Source organism: Panulirus ornatus, chromosome 4 (genome assembly GCF_036320965.1).
Source record: "Panulirus ornatus isolate Po-2019 chromosome 4, ASM3632096v1, whole genome shotgun sequence".
Classification (NCBI taxonomy): domain Eukaryota; kingdom Metazoa; phylum Arthropoda; class Malacostraca; order Decapoda; family Palinuridae; genus Panulirus; species Panulirus ornatus.
Window position 1 is genome coordinate 66,953,770 of NC_092227.1, and position 17,003 is coordinate 66,970,772.

Genomic DNA, 17,003 nt, shown 5'->3' on the forward strand with positions numbered 1-17,003 from the left:
GAACTAGGGGATCAGTCTCACTAATGAGTGTGGTGTGTATGGTCCTGGAAAAGATTATTAGAAAGTGAGTGGATGACTCTACTCAGAAGGAATTTTCTAAGAAAGAGACAGCATGATTTTAGGGGAAGCAGGTCATGTGTAACTGAACTCTTAAGTTATACAAGAGAATGAGCTCAGTGCTGGACAAGATGGAAGGCTGGGTAGACTGTCTGTATCTGGACAGCCTGAAGGAATTTGACAATGTACCACTCAAAAGGCTATTTGAAAAGCTGGATCATCAAGAAGAAATATGGGGAAAACTCCTGTGATGGCTAGAGATTATCTCAGTGGGAGAAATCAAATGGCACATGTTAAAGGAACCTTTTCCAAATGGGTTGAGCAGATTGCCACAGAGTTTGGTTCAGGGGTAAAATAACTGTTTTGGACATTCACCTGTTTGGGAGTTGAAATTGTTTTTCTGGTGTTTTTAGATGTGTTTTGTATAATTCTGACTTTCATTTCTGCAACAAGTCACTTCCTTTTCAGATATCTCCCCCTTTCATCCATTGATAATTGAGGACCTCCAATGGAAAATGAGGTATTTGGTGGGGGAAATCACAAAAAGTGGTGAATTCCTGTAGAAATGAAGATCAGAATTATTCAAAAGACATCAAAAACCATCAGAAAAACAATTTCAACCAAACCAAACTATATCCAACAAACCTAATCTAATCAGGACCTGGATGTCCAATATGGTAATAATACTGGTTCACGGACCATTACTCATCTTGATCTACATCAATGAATTGCCAGAAGGTATGGAATCCTACTTGAATATGTTTGCAGATGATGTAAAGGTTATGAGGGAAGAAAAAACTGAGTAGGATTCCATGAGCTTACAAAAAGAAGTAAACAGATTTTAAAGTTGGTCTGAAATGTGGATGACGAAGTTCATCCCAAGCAAATGTAAATTGAGAGGATACCACATAGCAAAAGATGGTCTCAATATGATTATTATCAAGCAGAAAATGCGCTTCAGGAATATGTGTGTGAGAAGGACTTGGGAGTAGATATCATGCCTAACCTGTCACAGACTTCCACAGGAGAATATTTAGGGAGAAAAACTGTCTATTTTTTATGTTGGAGGCTCTAGTCACAAATGAGTGTCTTCATCAAAGCCAGGCTTTAATTGATGTATACAATGTGAATAAAAGGGAAAAAGAGACAAGGGAAGTGAAAAACCTGCCCTTTAAAATGTGCCAAAATATAATCTTTGGTAAAGACATGAGAGGGAAGAGAGTTTCAAAACGCCATGGTGTAGGGAAAAAACACATATCAAAATGGCCCACCCTTGAGTTGCTAATGGCCCCACAGTAACCGTATGATGTAGTAGCCTGTCGAGTATTGCATGGTCTATCTTGTGGTTGGGGCACACAAGCAGCCAGCTGTCAAAGGCAAAAACCAAAGTAATACCTACAGAAGAAGGACAGTGAACCAACACTGTGGTGTGGGGAAAGTGGGTCAAATTTTGAAGTTAACCTGGGAAAGTTATAAGTTGGACTACTTTCGACTTAACTCTGTCAAGTAAGGATGCAGAGATAGAACCATCCGTGATGTAAGAGTAGTACTCCATACAAAAACAGATCAATCCTTTGCAAAAAGGATTGATCTCTTCAAAAGAAAAGAACTTTCAACATCTAAACATTCCAAATCTCTTAAAGGCAGACTTAGCTACTTCAGTAATGTGAGGTTTCCAAGACAGAATGAATGTTACAGTAACATCAAGTATGTCATTGAGTCCAGAGGTGGAATTACAGGACCATCAAAGGATAGAAGAAATTTGTGTGGAATTTTTGATCAGGAGATGGGCATTAAACTTAACCAGAATTCATCTACTATCAAATATCAGAGTAGCTTTCAAGTATATGGATAAGGAAATATTTAGCATGCTATTTATATCCAATATAAGGCCAAAACTAAAATATGCTTCTCAAGTTTGGTCACCACACCTAAAGAAGCACAAAGAGCAGACAGAGAAGGTTCAAAGAAGGGCAATAAAGATGGTACCATTATCAAGCTAAGCAAAAGGGAAAGGCTGAAGGCTTTACATTTACTCACCTTGGAAGAGATAAAACTGAGGGGTGACCTGATCACAACCTTTAAATTTTCTAAAAAGATCAGCAAAGTGAACAGTGAACAGTTTTTTAAGAGATCCAGGGATTAAGGAACCAGGGGGCACAACATGAAATTAAGCAAGAAAATTGTAAATATGAATGTAAAAAATACTTTTATAATATAAGTGCGTGTGTGTGTGTGTGTGCAAAAGCAAGTGTGGTAACATAGTGTTAGTGGTCTGAACCAAGGCATTTTAGCGTAGTCCATAAAACTTGGTTGTTGATGTTTGTCAAACGTTTGGGTACATTTTGTGCTACAACTATATACTGAATGTGTGCAAATTATGCCATTGTTCATCTACTTAGTACACTACCTTATGAAGGCAGGAAATGGGATTTGGTATGAGAAAAAGAAAGGAAAAACTGAAAGAGTGAAAAATTATCTTAAAGCTCCATTCATCCAAGAGATTCTTCAATCTTTTATCAAAGATGACATCCTACTAAGAGAGAGTGGAAGAGCGCCATATCAAATTCCACAGCAATAAAGAATACTGCACATATACTGGAATACTTGCAAATTATGTCACATTTACTCTTATCTGTTGTTAAGTTTCTTCTTTCCAAACTTATCATGGTAAGACTGCTGGGTAATAATAAATTATAACAATCAAAATAATCATTTATTTATTTATCTTGCTTTGTCGCTGTCTCCCGCATTTGCGAGGTAGCGCAAGGAAACATACACATGTATATACATACACGTCCACACATGCAAATATACATACCTATACATCTCAATGTACACATATATATACACACACAGACACATACATATATACCCATGCACACAATTCACACTGTCTGCCTTTATCCATTCCCATCGCCACCCCACCACACATGGAATACCATCCCCCTCCCCACTCATGTGTGTGAGGTAGCGCTAGGAAAAGACAACAAAGGCCCCATTCGTTCACACTCAGTCTCTAGCTGTCATGCAATAATGCCCGAAACCACAGCTCCCTTTCCACATCCAGGCCCCACACAACTTTCCATGGTTTACGCCAGACACTTCACATGCCCTGATTCAATCAATTGACAGCACGTCAACCCCGGTATACCACATCGATCCAATTCACTCTATTCCTTGCCCGCCTTTCACCCTCCTGCATGTTCAGGCCCCGATCACTCAAAATCTTTTTCACTCCATCTTTCCACCTCCAATTTGGTCTCCCACTTCTCCTCGTTCCCTCCACCTCCGACACATATATCCTCTTGGTCAATCTTTCCTCACTCATTCTCTCCATGTGCCCAAACCATTTCAAAACACCCTCTTCTGCTCTCTCAACCTCGCTCTTTTTATTTCCACACATCTCTCTTACCCTTACATTACTTACTCGATCAAACCACCTCACACCATACACTGTCCTCAAACATCTCATTTCCAGCACATCCACCCTCCTGCGCACAACTCTATCCATAGCCCACACCTCGCAACCATACAACATTGTTGGAACCACTCAAACTTACCCATTTTTGCTTTCCGAGATAATGTTCTCGACTTCCACACATTCTTCAAGGCTCCCAGGATTTTCGCCCCCTCCCCCACCCTATGATTCACTTCTGCTTCCATGGTTCCATCCGCTGCCAGATCCACTCCCAGATATCTAAAACACTTTACTTCCTCCAGTTTTTCTTCACTCAAACTTACCTCCCAATTGACTTGACCCTCAACCCTACTGTACCTAATAACCTTGCTCTTATTCACATTTACTCTTAACTTTCTTCTTTCACACACTTTACCAAACTCAGTCACCGGCTTCTGCAGTTTCTCACATGAATCAGCCACCAGCCTTGTATCATCACCAAACAACAACTGACTCACTTCCTAAGCTCTCTCATCCCCAACAGACTTCATACTTGCCCCTCTTTCCAAAACTCTTGCATTCACCTCCCTAACAACCCCATCCATAAACAAATTAAACAACCATGGAGACATCATACACCCCTGCCGCAAACCTACATTCACTGAGAACCAATCACTTTCCTCTCTTCCTACACGTACACATGCCTTACATCCTCGATAAAAACTTTTCACTGCTTCTAACAACTTGCCTCCCACACCATATATTCTTAATACCTTCCACAGAGCATCTCTATCAACTCTATCATATGCCTTCTCCAGATCCATAAATGCTACATACAAATCCATTTGCTTTTCTAAGTATTTCTCACATACATTCTTCAAAGCAAACACCTGATCCACACATCCTCTACCACTTCTGAAACCACACTGCTCTTCCCCAATCTCATGCTCTGTACATGCCTTCACCCTCTCAATCAATACCCTCCCATATAATTTACCAGGAATACTCAACAAACTTATACCTCTGTAATTTGAGCACTCACTCTTATCCCCTTTGCCTTTGTACAATGGCACTATGCACGCATTCCGCCAATCCTCAGGCACCTCACCATGAGTCATACATACATTAAATAACCTTACCAACCAGTCAACAATACAGTCACCCCCTTTTTTAATAGATTCCACTGCAATACCATCCAAACCTGCTGCCTTGCCAGCTTTCATCTTCCGCAAAGCTTTTACTACCTCTTCTCCGGTTTAAAAAGCGAGATATACATAAGTATACGTATGTAAGTAGGAGAGATGGCCAGAGAGCGTTATTGGATTACGTGTTAATTGACAGGCGTGCGAAAGACAGACTTTTGGATGTTAATGTGCTGAGAGGTGCAACTGGAGGGATGTCTGATCATTATCTTGTGGAGGCTAAGGTGAAGATTTGTATGGGTTTTCAGAAAAGAAGAGTGAATGTTGGGGTGAAGAGGGTGGTGAGAGTAAGTGAGTTTGGGAAGGAGACTTGTGTGAGGAAGTACCAGGAGAGACTGAGTACAGAATGGAAAAAGGTGAGAACAATGGAAGTAAGGGGAGTGGGGGAGGAATGGGATGTATTTAGGGAATCAGTGATGGATTGCGCAAAAGATGCTTGTGGCATGAGAAGCGTGGGAGGTGGGTTGATTAGAAAGGGTAGTGAGTGGTGGGATGAAGAAGTAAGATTATTAGTGAAAGAGAAGAGAGAGGCATTTGGACGATTTTTGCAGGGAAAAAATGCAATTGAGTGGGAGATGTATAAAAGAAAGAGACAGGAGGTCAAGAGAAAGGTGCAAGAGGTGAAAAAGAGGGCAAATGAGAGTTGGGGTGAGAGAGTATCATTAAATTTTAGGGAGAATAAAAAGATGTTCTGGAAGGAGGTAAATAAAGTGCGTAAGACAAGGGAGCAAATGGGAACTTCAGTGAAGGGCGCTAATGGGGAGGTGATAACAAGTAGTGGTGATGTGAGAAGGAGATGGAGTGAGTATTTTGAAGGTTTGTTGAATGTATTTGATGATAGAGTGGCAGATATAGGGTGTTTTGGTCGAGGTGGTGTGCAAAGTGAGAGGGTTAGGGAAAATGATTTGGTAAACAGAGAATCAAAATAATACTATAGTAAAATGTAAATATAAAGAGCTTGAATTCATGATGTCTACATATTCCATAAGTATCATCAAATACCTTATAAAGTTAAAAATCTTTTATTCAAAATTACTATACATACAGTTTATTGTACAGTGTTAATAAATAGTATAAACAGCATTCAGCCTTTCTGTAAGCATGCAACCTGTCTTCAGGCACTGGAAGGAATATTTCAAAAGTACTGTACAAGAAACGCAAACAGAAATAACAACTATGCAACCGTAAAGTAATAACAACTATGCATATATAGTGAAACGAAACACTTGTTTTTATATACATTAAAATGTTATATGAACATAAACTGTAAATACCACGACAAACAAAAAAAGGTCACTATGCTAAATACATTACAACAAATACAGACATTACAACCTGCAAAAACTGAAGACTTATAAAATCACAGTAGAGCTATATAACTAAAAAACTTATATTCCATGGGATGGGTTGGGATGAACACTGTGCTAGAATACAGTGTTAATCATCTACAAAGTAATTTCTACTTTGAAATGTTATTCTTATGATCATATGTACCATAATCACACTAACAGGTCAAATTCCTCAGAAACACAAGACATTTATTCATGAGTATTATCTATCAAAAGATATTCTGAAAATTATCCCTCTTGATGAAGTTTTGATAGTATGCAACAAAATAATCCAGTAGTATTAGTTCCACATAATCAATACAAAGATGGTGAACTGTTAATTGCTGAAACTCACGAGTGACATTTGTGACACTGTGGATAAAGAAAAACAGCAAAAATCATACATATGCCTATTCATGTACACAGCAACTGAGATGCTGTATTCTGGTGTCTTTAAAAAAACTTTTAATAAAAATTGCATATTTTCTTCTGGCAGCTTCAATTAGCATAATGCAACCTTGGTGTGCAGTGAATTAACTTGTGGTTTACTAGTTAAAGCTATATTATAGCAAAGAGTGCATTATTATACCATGTCCTAATTTCACAACACTTTTGGCATGCAAGAAATCTTACTGTCTTCAGCTCAAATGTAGGTTTTTCTTTAGACTAATACAAAAAGGTTTTCATTGAAATCTTCCTTCAGATTTTGTTTAAATCCTTAAATGAAGTGATGGATTAGAGGTAAGTATGTAGAGTAACATCTAGTACTTTTAAGCTATATCTATAGATTTAAATCTAGATATTGTCCATTCCTACATAATCATATCTTATTCAATGTAATGTTTCTAACAAAGAAATGCTAAGATAAAAAAGTTAATTATGTTAGTGAACAGCAATGCTTTTAGTTGCTAGGAAATACTGGTTTCAATGGTATCTGCAAAACAAAATCAGACCTGAAATGCTTCCCTGAGAATATCAAATAAAGTTTTTCTGCCATAACTGGTGTGTTCATTTTGTAACCTCCATAGTTCTACCAGCCAAACAAATAATTATTTAAAACTAAAAATAATGAAAAAGTCAGGGGCCCACAAAAAAAAGAAGAATTTCTATTGCTAACTATATTCTTCATATGTAAACTTCATGAATGCTAGGAGAGTACAGAGGTGTGTCCTTTTGGATAAACATAATAAAAATAGCTTGAATTCTGGAACTATTTCTAATTTACAAATAAATTTTCACGTACAGAGAATTTGGAGAATTCTCTGACGGTTGGTAGGATGGACATGGGTTTCTACTTGTTCATATTCTGTATTGTTTCTTTATCTGTTTTGTAGAATTCAGAATCAATAATGAACTTGCTCACTGATTAAATATCAGTGGAAGCTGTATAGTTTAGTACTTTGATATTTCAACTGTTACACATGAAATCACCAATACCAGTAGTTCTATCCTTGAGAAATATAAATGCATTGCAGATATCATAGGTGTAGCAGGAATGAAATACTTATTCAATATGAGGAAGTAACCAGAATAAATCTATTAAAGCCTCTGACCAGATGCCCACATTTGTTTGGCTGTCTCCAGAGGTCTTTAAGTTGCCTGCTTGATGCTTAAGAATCCCCTACTAAAGCTGGTTATTTTTTGAAAAATACTTTATTTCAATAATCATTTAATATATACTATATCAAAAGAATATGTTCTGGAGGACCAGGGCAGGGAGAAAAAATGATTGTTTTCAAGGTTTTGTGATTTATTCTAGGATCCAGTCTGTGGAAGAAATAAGAATAAACAATACTTACTAAAGTATTACAAGGAAAATCTAAAGGCAAATAATGTAATACTGAAAATTAAAGTAAAACCGAAAACAATGAATATTATCATAAAAAGTAGCAGCTTATGATAAGTATGATAAATGGATCAATCTGGTGGTTAGTCTGATTTGAACTTCAAAATAATAAATCAGGCATCTGAGCAACTTACCTTCATCCATTCCAGGCACTACCCCATCCCACAGGTAACAGCATCACTACCCCCTGCTTCAGCAAGGTAGTGCCAGGAAAACTGACCAAAAAGGCACATTGGTTCACACTCAGTCTCTAGTTGTGATGTGTAATGCACCGAAACCACAGCTCCCTATCCACATCCAAGCTCCACAGGCCTTTCCGTGGTTTACCCCAGAAGCTTCACAAGCCCTGATTCAGTTTATTGACAGAACGTCAACCCCATTATACCACACTGTTCCAATTCATTCTAGTCCTTGCATGCTTCTCACCCTCCTGTATGTTCAGGCCCCAATTGCTCAAAATCTTTTTCACTCCATCCTTCCAACTCCAATTAGGACTCCTGTTTATCCTTATTCCCTCCACCTCTGACACATATATCCTCTTTGTCATCTTTCCTCACTCATTCTCTCCATGTAACCAAACCATTTTAACACACACTCTTCTGCTCTCTCAACCACACTCTTTTTATTACCACACATCTCTCTTACCCTTTCATTACTTACTCGATCAAACCACCTCACGCCACATATTGTCCTCAGACATCTCATTTCTAGCACAGCCACCCTCCTCTGCACAACCCTATCTATAGCCCATGTCTCACAACCATATAACATTGTTGAAACCACTATTCCTTCAAACATACCCATTTTTGCTCTCCGAGATAATGTTCTTGCCTTCCACACATACTTCAATGCCCCCAGAACCTTCGCCCCTCCCCCTACCTGTGACTCAATTCTGCTTCCATGGCTCCATCTGCTGCTAAATCCACTTCCAGATATATAAAACACTTCACTTCCTCCAGTTTTTCTCCATTCAAACCTACCTCCCAATTAACTTGTCTCTCAACCCTACTGAACCTAATAACCTTGCTCTTATTCACAGGTACTCTCAGCTTTCTTCTTTTACACACTTTAACAAACTCAGTCACCAACCTCTGCAGTCTCTCACTCCAAACCAGCCATCAGCGCTGCATCATCAGCAAACAAGAACCAACTCACCTCCCAAGCCCCCCATCCAAAACGACCACACACCTATCCCCCCTCTCCAAAACTCTAAACACTCACCTCCCTAACCACCCCACCCACAAACAAGTTAAACAACCATGGAAACATTACGCACCCCCACTGCAAACCAACACCCACCGGGAACCAATCACCCTCCCTACCTCCCACCTGCACACATGCCTCACATCCTTGGCAAAAACCCCTCTGCCTCTAGCAACTCACCTCCCACACCACACGCCCCTAAAACCCCCCACAAAGCATCTCCATCAACCCCATCATATGCCCTTTCCAGATCTAGATACACCACATACAAATCCATCTGTCTTTCCAAGTACCTCTCACACACATTCCCTAAAGCAAACACCTGATCCACAAATCCCCCACCACCCCAAAAACCACACCACTTCCCTCCAATCCGATGCTCTGCACACATCTCCACCCTCTCAATCACCATCCTCCCACACAACTTCCCAGGAATACTCAACAAACCCATGCCTTGTAATCTGAACACCCACTCCCATCCCCCCCTGCAATGACACCAGGCATGCACTCCGTCAGCCCTCAGGCACTCTACCACGATCCACACACACACTGAACATCCCCACCAACCAATCAACAAGACAGCCACCCCCTCCCCCAACAAACTCCATAGCAACACCATCCAACTCCCATCCCCCTCTGTCCACCAAACAATTCTCCCTACCCCCTCACTTCGCACACCAACCTGACCAAAACACCCAACATCTGCCACCCCATCATCAAACAAACCCAACGAACCCCCAAAGAAACCCATCCTCCCCCCCTCTCACCCCACCACCACCTACTACCACCTCCCCACCAGACCCCTTCATCGAAGCTCCCACTTGCTCTCCAATCCCATGAACTTCATTTACCTCCTTCCAAAACATCTTTTTATTCTCCCTAAAATTTAACAATACTCTCTCACTCCAACTCTCATTTGCCTCATTTTCACCTCTTGCACCTTTCTCTTGACCTCTTGCCTCTTTCTTGCCTCTTTATACATCTCCAAGTCATTTGCACCACTACCCTGCAAAAATCGTCTAAATGCCTCTCTCTTCTCTTTCACTAACTATCTTACTTCATCCCACCACTCACTACCTTTTCTAATCGGCCCAACTCCCACCTTTCTCATGCCACAGCCATCTTTTGTGCAAGCCATCACTAAATACATCCCATTCCTCTCCCACTCCCCTTACATCATCTGCTCTCACCTTTTGCCATTCTGCACTCAATCTCTCCTGGTACTTCCTCACACAAGTCTCCTTTCCAAGCTCACTTTCTCACCACTCTCTCCTCTCCAACATTCTCTCTTCTGTTCTGAAAACCTCTATAAATCTTCACCTTCACCTCCACCCACATCCACACCCCACAGACCTTTCTATGGTTTACCCCATACACTTCGCATGCCCTGATTCAGTCCCATCACAGCACGTTGACCCCGGTACACAACATCATTCCAATTCACTGTATTCCTTGCATGCCTCTCACCCTCTTCTGGCCCTGATTGCTCTAAATCTTTTTCACTCCATCCTTCCACCTCCAGTTTGGGGATGGGGAGAAAGAATACTTCCCACGTATTCCCTGCAGGTGACTAAAAGGAGAAGGAGCAGGTGACTGGAAATCCTCCCGTCCCATTTCATTTTTTCCAAAAGAAAGAAACAGAGAAGGGGGCCAAGTGAGGATATCCCCTTTAAGGCGCAGTCCTCTGTTCTTAACGCTACCTTGGCAACATGGGATATGGCGAATAGATACGTGAATATATATATTTTTCTTTTCATACATATTTGCCATTTCCCGTGATAACGAGGTAACGTTAAAAACACAGGACTGAGCCTAAAAGGGAAAATCCTCTCTTGACCCCCTTCTCCGTTCCTTTTGGAAAAGTAAAAAGTGAAGGGGAGTATTTCCAGCCCCCCGCTCCCTCCACTTTTAGTAGCCTTTTACTACACCCAGGAATGGGAAGTTTTCTTTTTCCCTTATCCCCAAACTGGAGGTGGAAGGATAAAATGAAAGAGATTTTGAGCAATCAAGGCCTGAACATGCAAGAAGGTGAGAGGTGTGCAAGGAACAGTGTGAATTGCAAAGATGTGGATATACTGGGGTCAATGTGCTGTCAAAAGACTGAACCAGGGCATGTGAAATGTCTGGGGTAAACCATGGAAAGGTCTGTGGGGCCTGGATGTGGAAAGGGAGCTGTGGTTTCAGTGCATTACACATGACAGATAAGGACTGAGTGTGAATGAATGAGGCCTCTTTTTTTTTGTCTATTTTCCTGGCGCTGCCTCACTGAAACTGGTAGCAATGCTGTTTCCTGTGAGGTGGGGTAGCACTAGGAATGGATGAAGGAAAGCAAGTAAGAATATGTACATGTGTATATATATATACATATATATACGCTACCTCGCTAACACGGGAAATAGCGAATAGTTTGAAAGAAAGATTTATTTATTCATTTTGCTTTGTCACTGTCTCCCGCGTTAGCGAGGTAGCGCAAGGAAACAGACGAAAGAATGGCCCAACCCACCCACATACACATGTATATACATACACGTCCACACACGCAAATATACATACCTATACATCTCAATGTACAGACATATATACACACACAGACATATACATATATACGTATGTACATAGTTCATACTGTCTGCCTTTAATTATTCCCATCGCCACCTCGCCACACATGGAATAACATCCCCCTCCCCCCTCATGTGTGCGAGGTAGTGCTAGGAAAAGACAACAAAGGCCCCATTCATTCACACTCAGTCTCTAACTGTCATGTAATAATGCACCAAAACCACAGCTCCCTTTCTACATCCAGGCCCCACACAACTTTCCATGGTTTACCCCAGATGCTTCACATGCCCTGGTTCAATCCATTGACAGCACGTCAACCCCGGTATACCACATTGTTCCAATTCACTCTATTCCTTGCACGCCTTTCACCTTCCTGCATGTTTAGGCCCTGATCACTCAAAATCTTTTCACTCCATCTTTCCGCCTCCAATTTGGTCTCACTTCTCATTCCCTCCACCTCTGACACATATATCCTCTTGGTCAATCTTTCCTCACTCATTCTCTCTATGTGATCAAACCATTTCAAAACACCCTCTTCTGCTCTCCCAACCACACTTTTTATTACCACACATCTCTCTTACCCTATTATTACTTACTCGATCAAACCCCCTCACACCACATATTGTCCTTAAACATCTCATTTCCAACACATCCACCCTCCTCCGCACAACTCTATCTACAGCCCACGCCTCGCAACCATACAACATTGCTGGAACCACTATTCCTTCAAACATACCCATTTTTGCTTTCCAAGATGAAGTTCTCGACTTCCACACATTCCTCAACGCTCCCAGAATTTTTGCCCCCTTTCCTACCCTATGATTCACTTCCACTTCCATGGTTCCATCCGCTGCCAAATCCACTCCCAGATATCTAAAACACTTCACTTCCTCCAGTTTTTCTCCATTCAAACTTATCTCCCAATTGACTTGTCCCTCAACCCTACTGTACCTAATAACCTTGCTCTTATTCACATTTACTCTTAACTTTCTTCTTTCACACACTTTACCAAACTCAGTCACCAGCTTCCGCAGTTTCTCACACGAATCAGCCACTAGCTTCTGCAGTTTCTCACATGAATCAGCCACCAGCGCTGTATCATCAGCGAACAACAACTGACTCACTTCCCAAGCTCTCTCATCCACAACAGACTGCATACTTGCCCCTCTTTCCAAAACTCTTGCATTCACCTCCCTAACAACCCCATCCAAAACAAATTAAACAACCATGGAGACATCACACAACCCTATGTGTGTGTGTGTATATGAGCAGATGGGCCATTCTTCATCTGTTTCCTGGCACTATCTCGCTGATGCGGGAAATAGCGATCAAGTATGGTAATAATGATAAGAAAAAGTAAATATATATTAGCCTCTTCTATTTGTGAAGTTTTCTTCAATTAAAGATTCAGGTGAATTGAAGCGCTGTAAAAGATGAATCTTTCAGCCAGCAGTATGGTGGCTAATTTGTCTACTGAGTCAAATGAGAGCAATATACTTGGACTCTATAATCAGCCCATCAAATCTGAGCAATATTTCCATGAGACAGTACAGGAAGCTGGTCAGGAATATTAAGTTATCTTTCTTGATTGCAGAAAATCTATTCTTAGAGAATTGCTGAACAAAGTGCATCAGATTTTAACTGCCATATCTCTAAGCAGTCTCTAAACAATGATACAGCAATTCCTGACTTGAGAAACCATGCAGATAATTGCTATTGTGCTGATTCTTAACTTTGTTTCAGTGATGATTACTGTCTTCAATTTTTCACACCAGGTTTTGGCACTACAGAAGATGGATTTGAAGTATGAATTTCAAAAAGGATAAACAATAGTGGGCCGAGATGAAAAACACAGTAGCTGCCTCTCTGCGTTTCTGTGGTTTACAGCGCAGTTCACAGATAGAAGGTGGACAATTTGTAGGATGGAGGATGCCAGGTGGTTGAGAAGATTTCCTCAGCAGAGTGGGTTTGTAATCTGTATCATGGTTAGTAGCACTTGATGACTTCTTCACAATTTCACTGCATGTAGTTCTGATAAAAGGACAGATTGAATGAAGATAACAGGGTTATGCTGACTGACCATAGTTACTAGTTCATATCACTCTCTGTGTTTGAGGTTCACAAGAAGCCTATTCAGATCTATGGCATAAACTGTAGGCAGACATTCATTTGTTGGGAAAGCATGAAGCACTGTGATCATCTGCACCACATGCATCTACGTAATGTGGCCTTCAGTTGAGGACTCATGAAATTTTCAACACAACACCAGCTGAATCTTCTCATGATGCTGCGGCAGTAGCTTGGCATGTATCATGCTGAAACTTTAACATATTACTGTGAAACTGTCCTCAGCCTTTCTGAATGTTGGCAGAAACTTGAGAAAATTCTCAGACTAATATGTACCCACAATTTCTTGATGGCAGTGTGGGTCTAAAAATCTTTCCTTATAAGTGTCATGGCAACATATTTAAAAAAAGCCACCTGTGAGTGTGAATGTGCCATAGAAAGGGGATGGCTGGAAGGAGGGGATCTGTGTGAGACATTAGCCATAAAGAACTAATTTGTGTTTCATAAGCAGCATGCACACATCTCTTTACTGTCACTACAACAGTGATAACAAGAACATACTGCTTGTTATAAAACTGGCACAGTAAAATAAGACCATTCAACCATAATGAAATAATGATTACTAGGTAGCTCTTGCTCATTCTTCACAGTGCTCTGGTTAACAAGTTTTCACTAGAGCTGCATCTGTTCTTTTAACAGATGAGCAGCATAAGTATCATGCAGTGGTCAGAAGGTGGAATGTTAAAGTCCTCTTGTTCACTGAAGCACTGAAAATGGCAGCCACTCCTTTATATTGGTACTCATGTTTGACATACAAAATGTAAAAGACAGTTACTACTTTCAATCATTATCCTTCCCTCAAGTGGGGAAACTAAGAACTACAATCCACATCAAAAATGACTGTGTATGAATTGACAAGTTCTCATCCACACTTGGGACTTGCTTTTCACATAGATGGAAGAGAAAACCATGGGACATCATCTCACTGTCTCCTAACCAACTGAGACACACACTAATAAAAGTGAAACATATAAAATGAGGTAAAAAAATGTGAGGTACACATAAAAAAAATGAAATTAATATGAAAAAATAATAAATCTCTGAGCAACAGGCACTCAAAAAAGTACTGTAGTTGTGATTCTGTTTTTTGTGTTAGCTCATTATTCTAGATTGATAAAATTCACTTTTCTGTTTTTTGTGTTAGCTCATTATTCTGGATTGATAAAATTCACTTTTATATTTAGCCAACACATACAGAATACTAAAAAAAACTGTTTATAAAATCTGTAAACTTCCATAAGCCACAGCCCAGCACATTCAAGATTGTCAGGAGTTAAGAGACTGAGTTTCCAGCAAGTTATTCTAGTAAACACTTATCAAATATTTCACTTCGCACATAAAGAGCAATGTTTTGTGAAAGCGATATCTGATAATTAGGATAGAAATTTGTAGAATGACACTAAGTTTTTGCAATAGCAAAAGATCTGAAGAAAACTTATATTCTTTTCAATTAACAATGAACTATATGCATAACTTGTAAGGTCTTTCATTTAATAAGCTGTATATAATGATATCAAAGCATTAGATTCCTACCACATTCCAGTCAGTGATGGTCACTTAATTACGAACACTTAATTTTCATATTCTTAATGTGTCATAAAAGTGAGATCTACCTAATTTGAAAAATTTAAAATGGCCAAAAACATCAAAATACATAAATATCACATACTGAAATGGATAAACTTACTTTGGAAAGCTTGACAAACCATTCATTCTACCCCATTCCACTCCACCACCACCTACCTCAATGCCTCATCACCAACAGTCTCAGTTATAATCATTAAATATTGCCTGATTTACCAGCAAAATGGCAACAGTTGCTGAATCTAAGTTATATCATGACAGAATTTGTATACTAATGGTAAGCTGTTTTGAGTATGTCACACTTTAGAATTAGGTTGGAATGTAACTGCCCTCATGACATGAGTTTCAATCACTTATACAGTGACATTCAGCTATAATGAAAAATCACATATTGTGAGGTATTTGCACTTAGTGCAAACAGATAGCATTATATACTTGAATTAGGTATACAAAACACTATTAAGGTTATGGCATGTTTTGTGACCCATATGGTATATATACTTCTAAAATCTGTAGAAATCCAAAATTTACACAATGACTAATAAATATTAGGTACGTATATTTTCATATAATCTTTTGTGAAAATAAGAGCATAGAGATTAGAGATGAAGAGATAAAAGGACCACAGTAAAATATGAATAATGATGTTCTAATCTACTACAATAAGCTAATGACTGAATGTCTTCATAAAATATTAGACACCTCATATACGTAGTAAATGTCAACATTGGCTTCATGCAGGGAATGGCAACCAAGGTCCAATACATCAGCAGAATTGCAACATTTACTAAAATATGTCATTCTATTTGATCCAAGTCTGTTCATAAATACTGTTTATCAGTGTGACCAAGAAGTCTAACAAACTTAATCAAAAAGTTTCAGTTCAACATCAAACTTACAAGAAGAAAATCTAAAAATCATGGTATCAACTGAGGCACTAAATGTTCTTAATTGTTGATTCATATCAACACTTCTCAACTTATCAGTTAAGACAGATAAAACTTTTGACAAAACTATGAACAGCCATCAAGGCAGACAAATATACAGGGAGATATTTGTGGGAAACTGATTCTATTGTATGGGGTATCTATATTCAACCACTAATGTCTGACACTTGTTAATCAATAACTGCAAAGTATCATAGAGTGGTGCTGACTGAATCATTTCAATCAATCAGTAAAACAATTATCTGTTAAGGAGCATCCAACAATCTCATTATCACGGATAACATTCAAGTAGCTAAAACAGATATATGATAACCTTTTACCCACCCCTCCCAAGACACGAGAAGCGTAAAAACTGGTAGCAATTTTACAGTCTAGTGACACACATATTATATAATGATTATCATAAAAATCATCCATAACTTTCCACTGGATGCCTATTGCAACAGTTGGGGAGCCCTGTGATCTAATTGTACTGATGCCATTTTTTAGATCCAGTGCATACCCTGCAACCCACACGTCGGCCTTTGCTTGGTGGTATGTGACCTCTTCCTACCAAGATTATCTATGGGTAACTGTGAGGTTTCTAGAGTTGTCCAGGGGATAATTAGAGTGGCATATAACTCATGGTACCTATACATTTTGCTTGAAAACACTGGCCAATTTACATGTAGTTTGGAATTTTGCTTATACTTGTATGCCATTTCCTTCATCAAGAGGGAGTAACAGGAATTGTAAAAGAATGGCCTCAAT

The 17,003-nt window shown here is 39.5% G+C and overlaps 1 protein-coding gene across 10 annotated transcripts in view; it reads right to left on the reverse strand.

Moving 5' to 3' along the window:
• The window catches only part of LOC139766910 (uncharacterized), a 218,086-nt gene that overhangs the window by 133,216 nt on the left and 67,867 nt on the right, over window positions 1-17,003 (reverse strand). The window contains exon 4 of one of the 10 annotated variants that reach the window (XM_071696008.1): window positions 4,507-6,359. The exons of 8 other annotated variants lie outside the window; for them this stretch is intronic. In XM_071696008.1, the coding sequence (XP_071552109.1) occupies window positions 6,339-6,359 (21 nt within the window). In that variant the 3' untranslated portion in view covers window positions 4,507-6,338. Of the gene's footprint in view, window positions 1-4,506; window positions 7,755-17,003 lie in introns of those variants that run through there. One more of the 10 variants, XM_071696017.1, reaches the window with a different exon arrangement.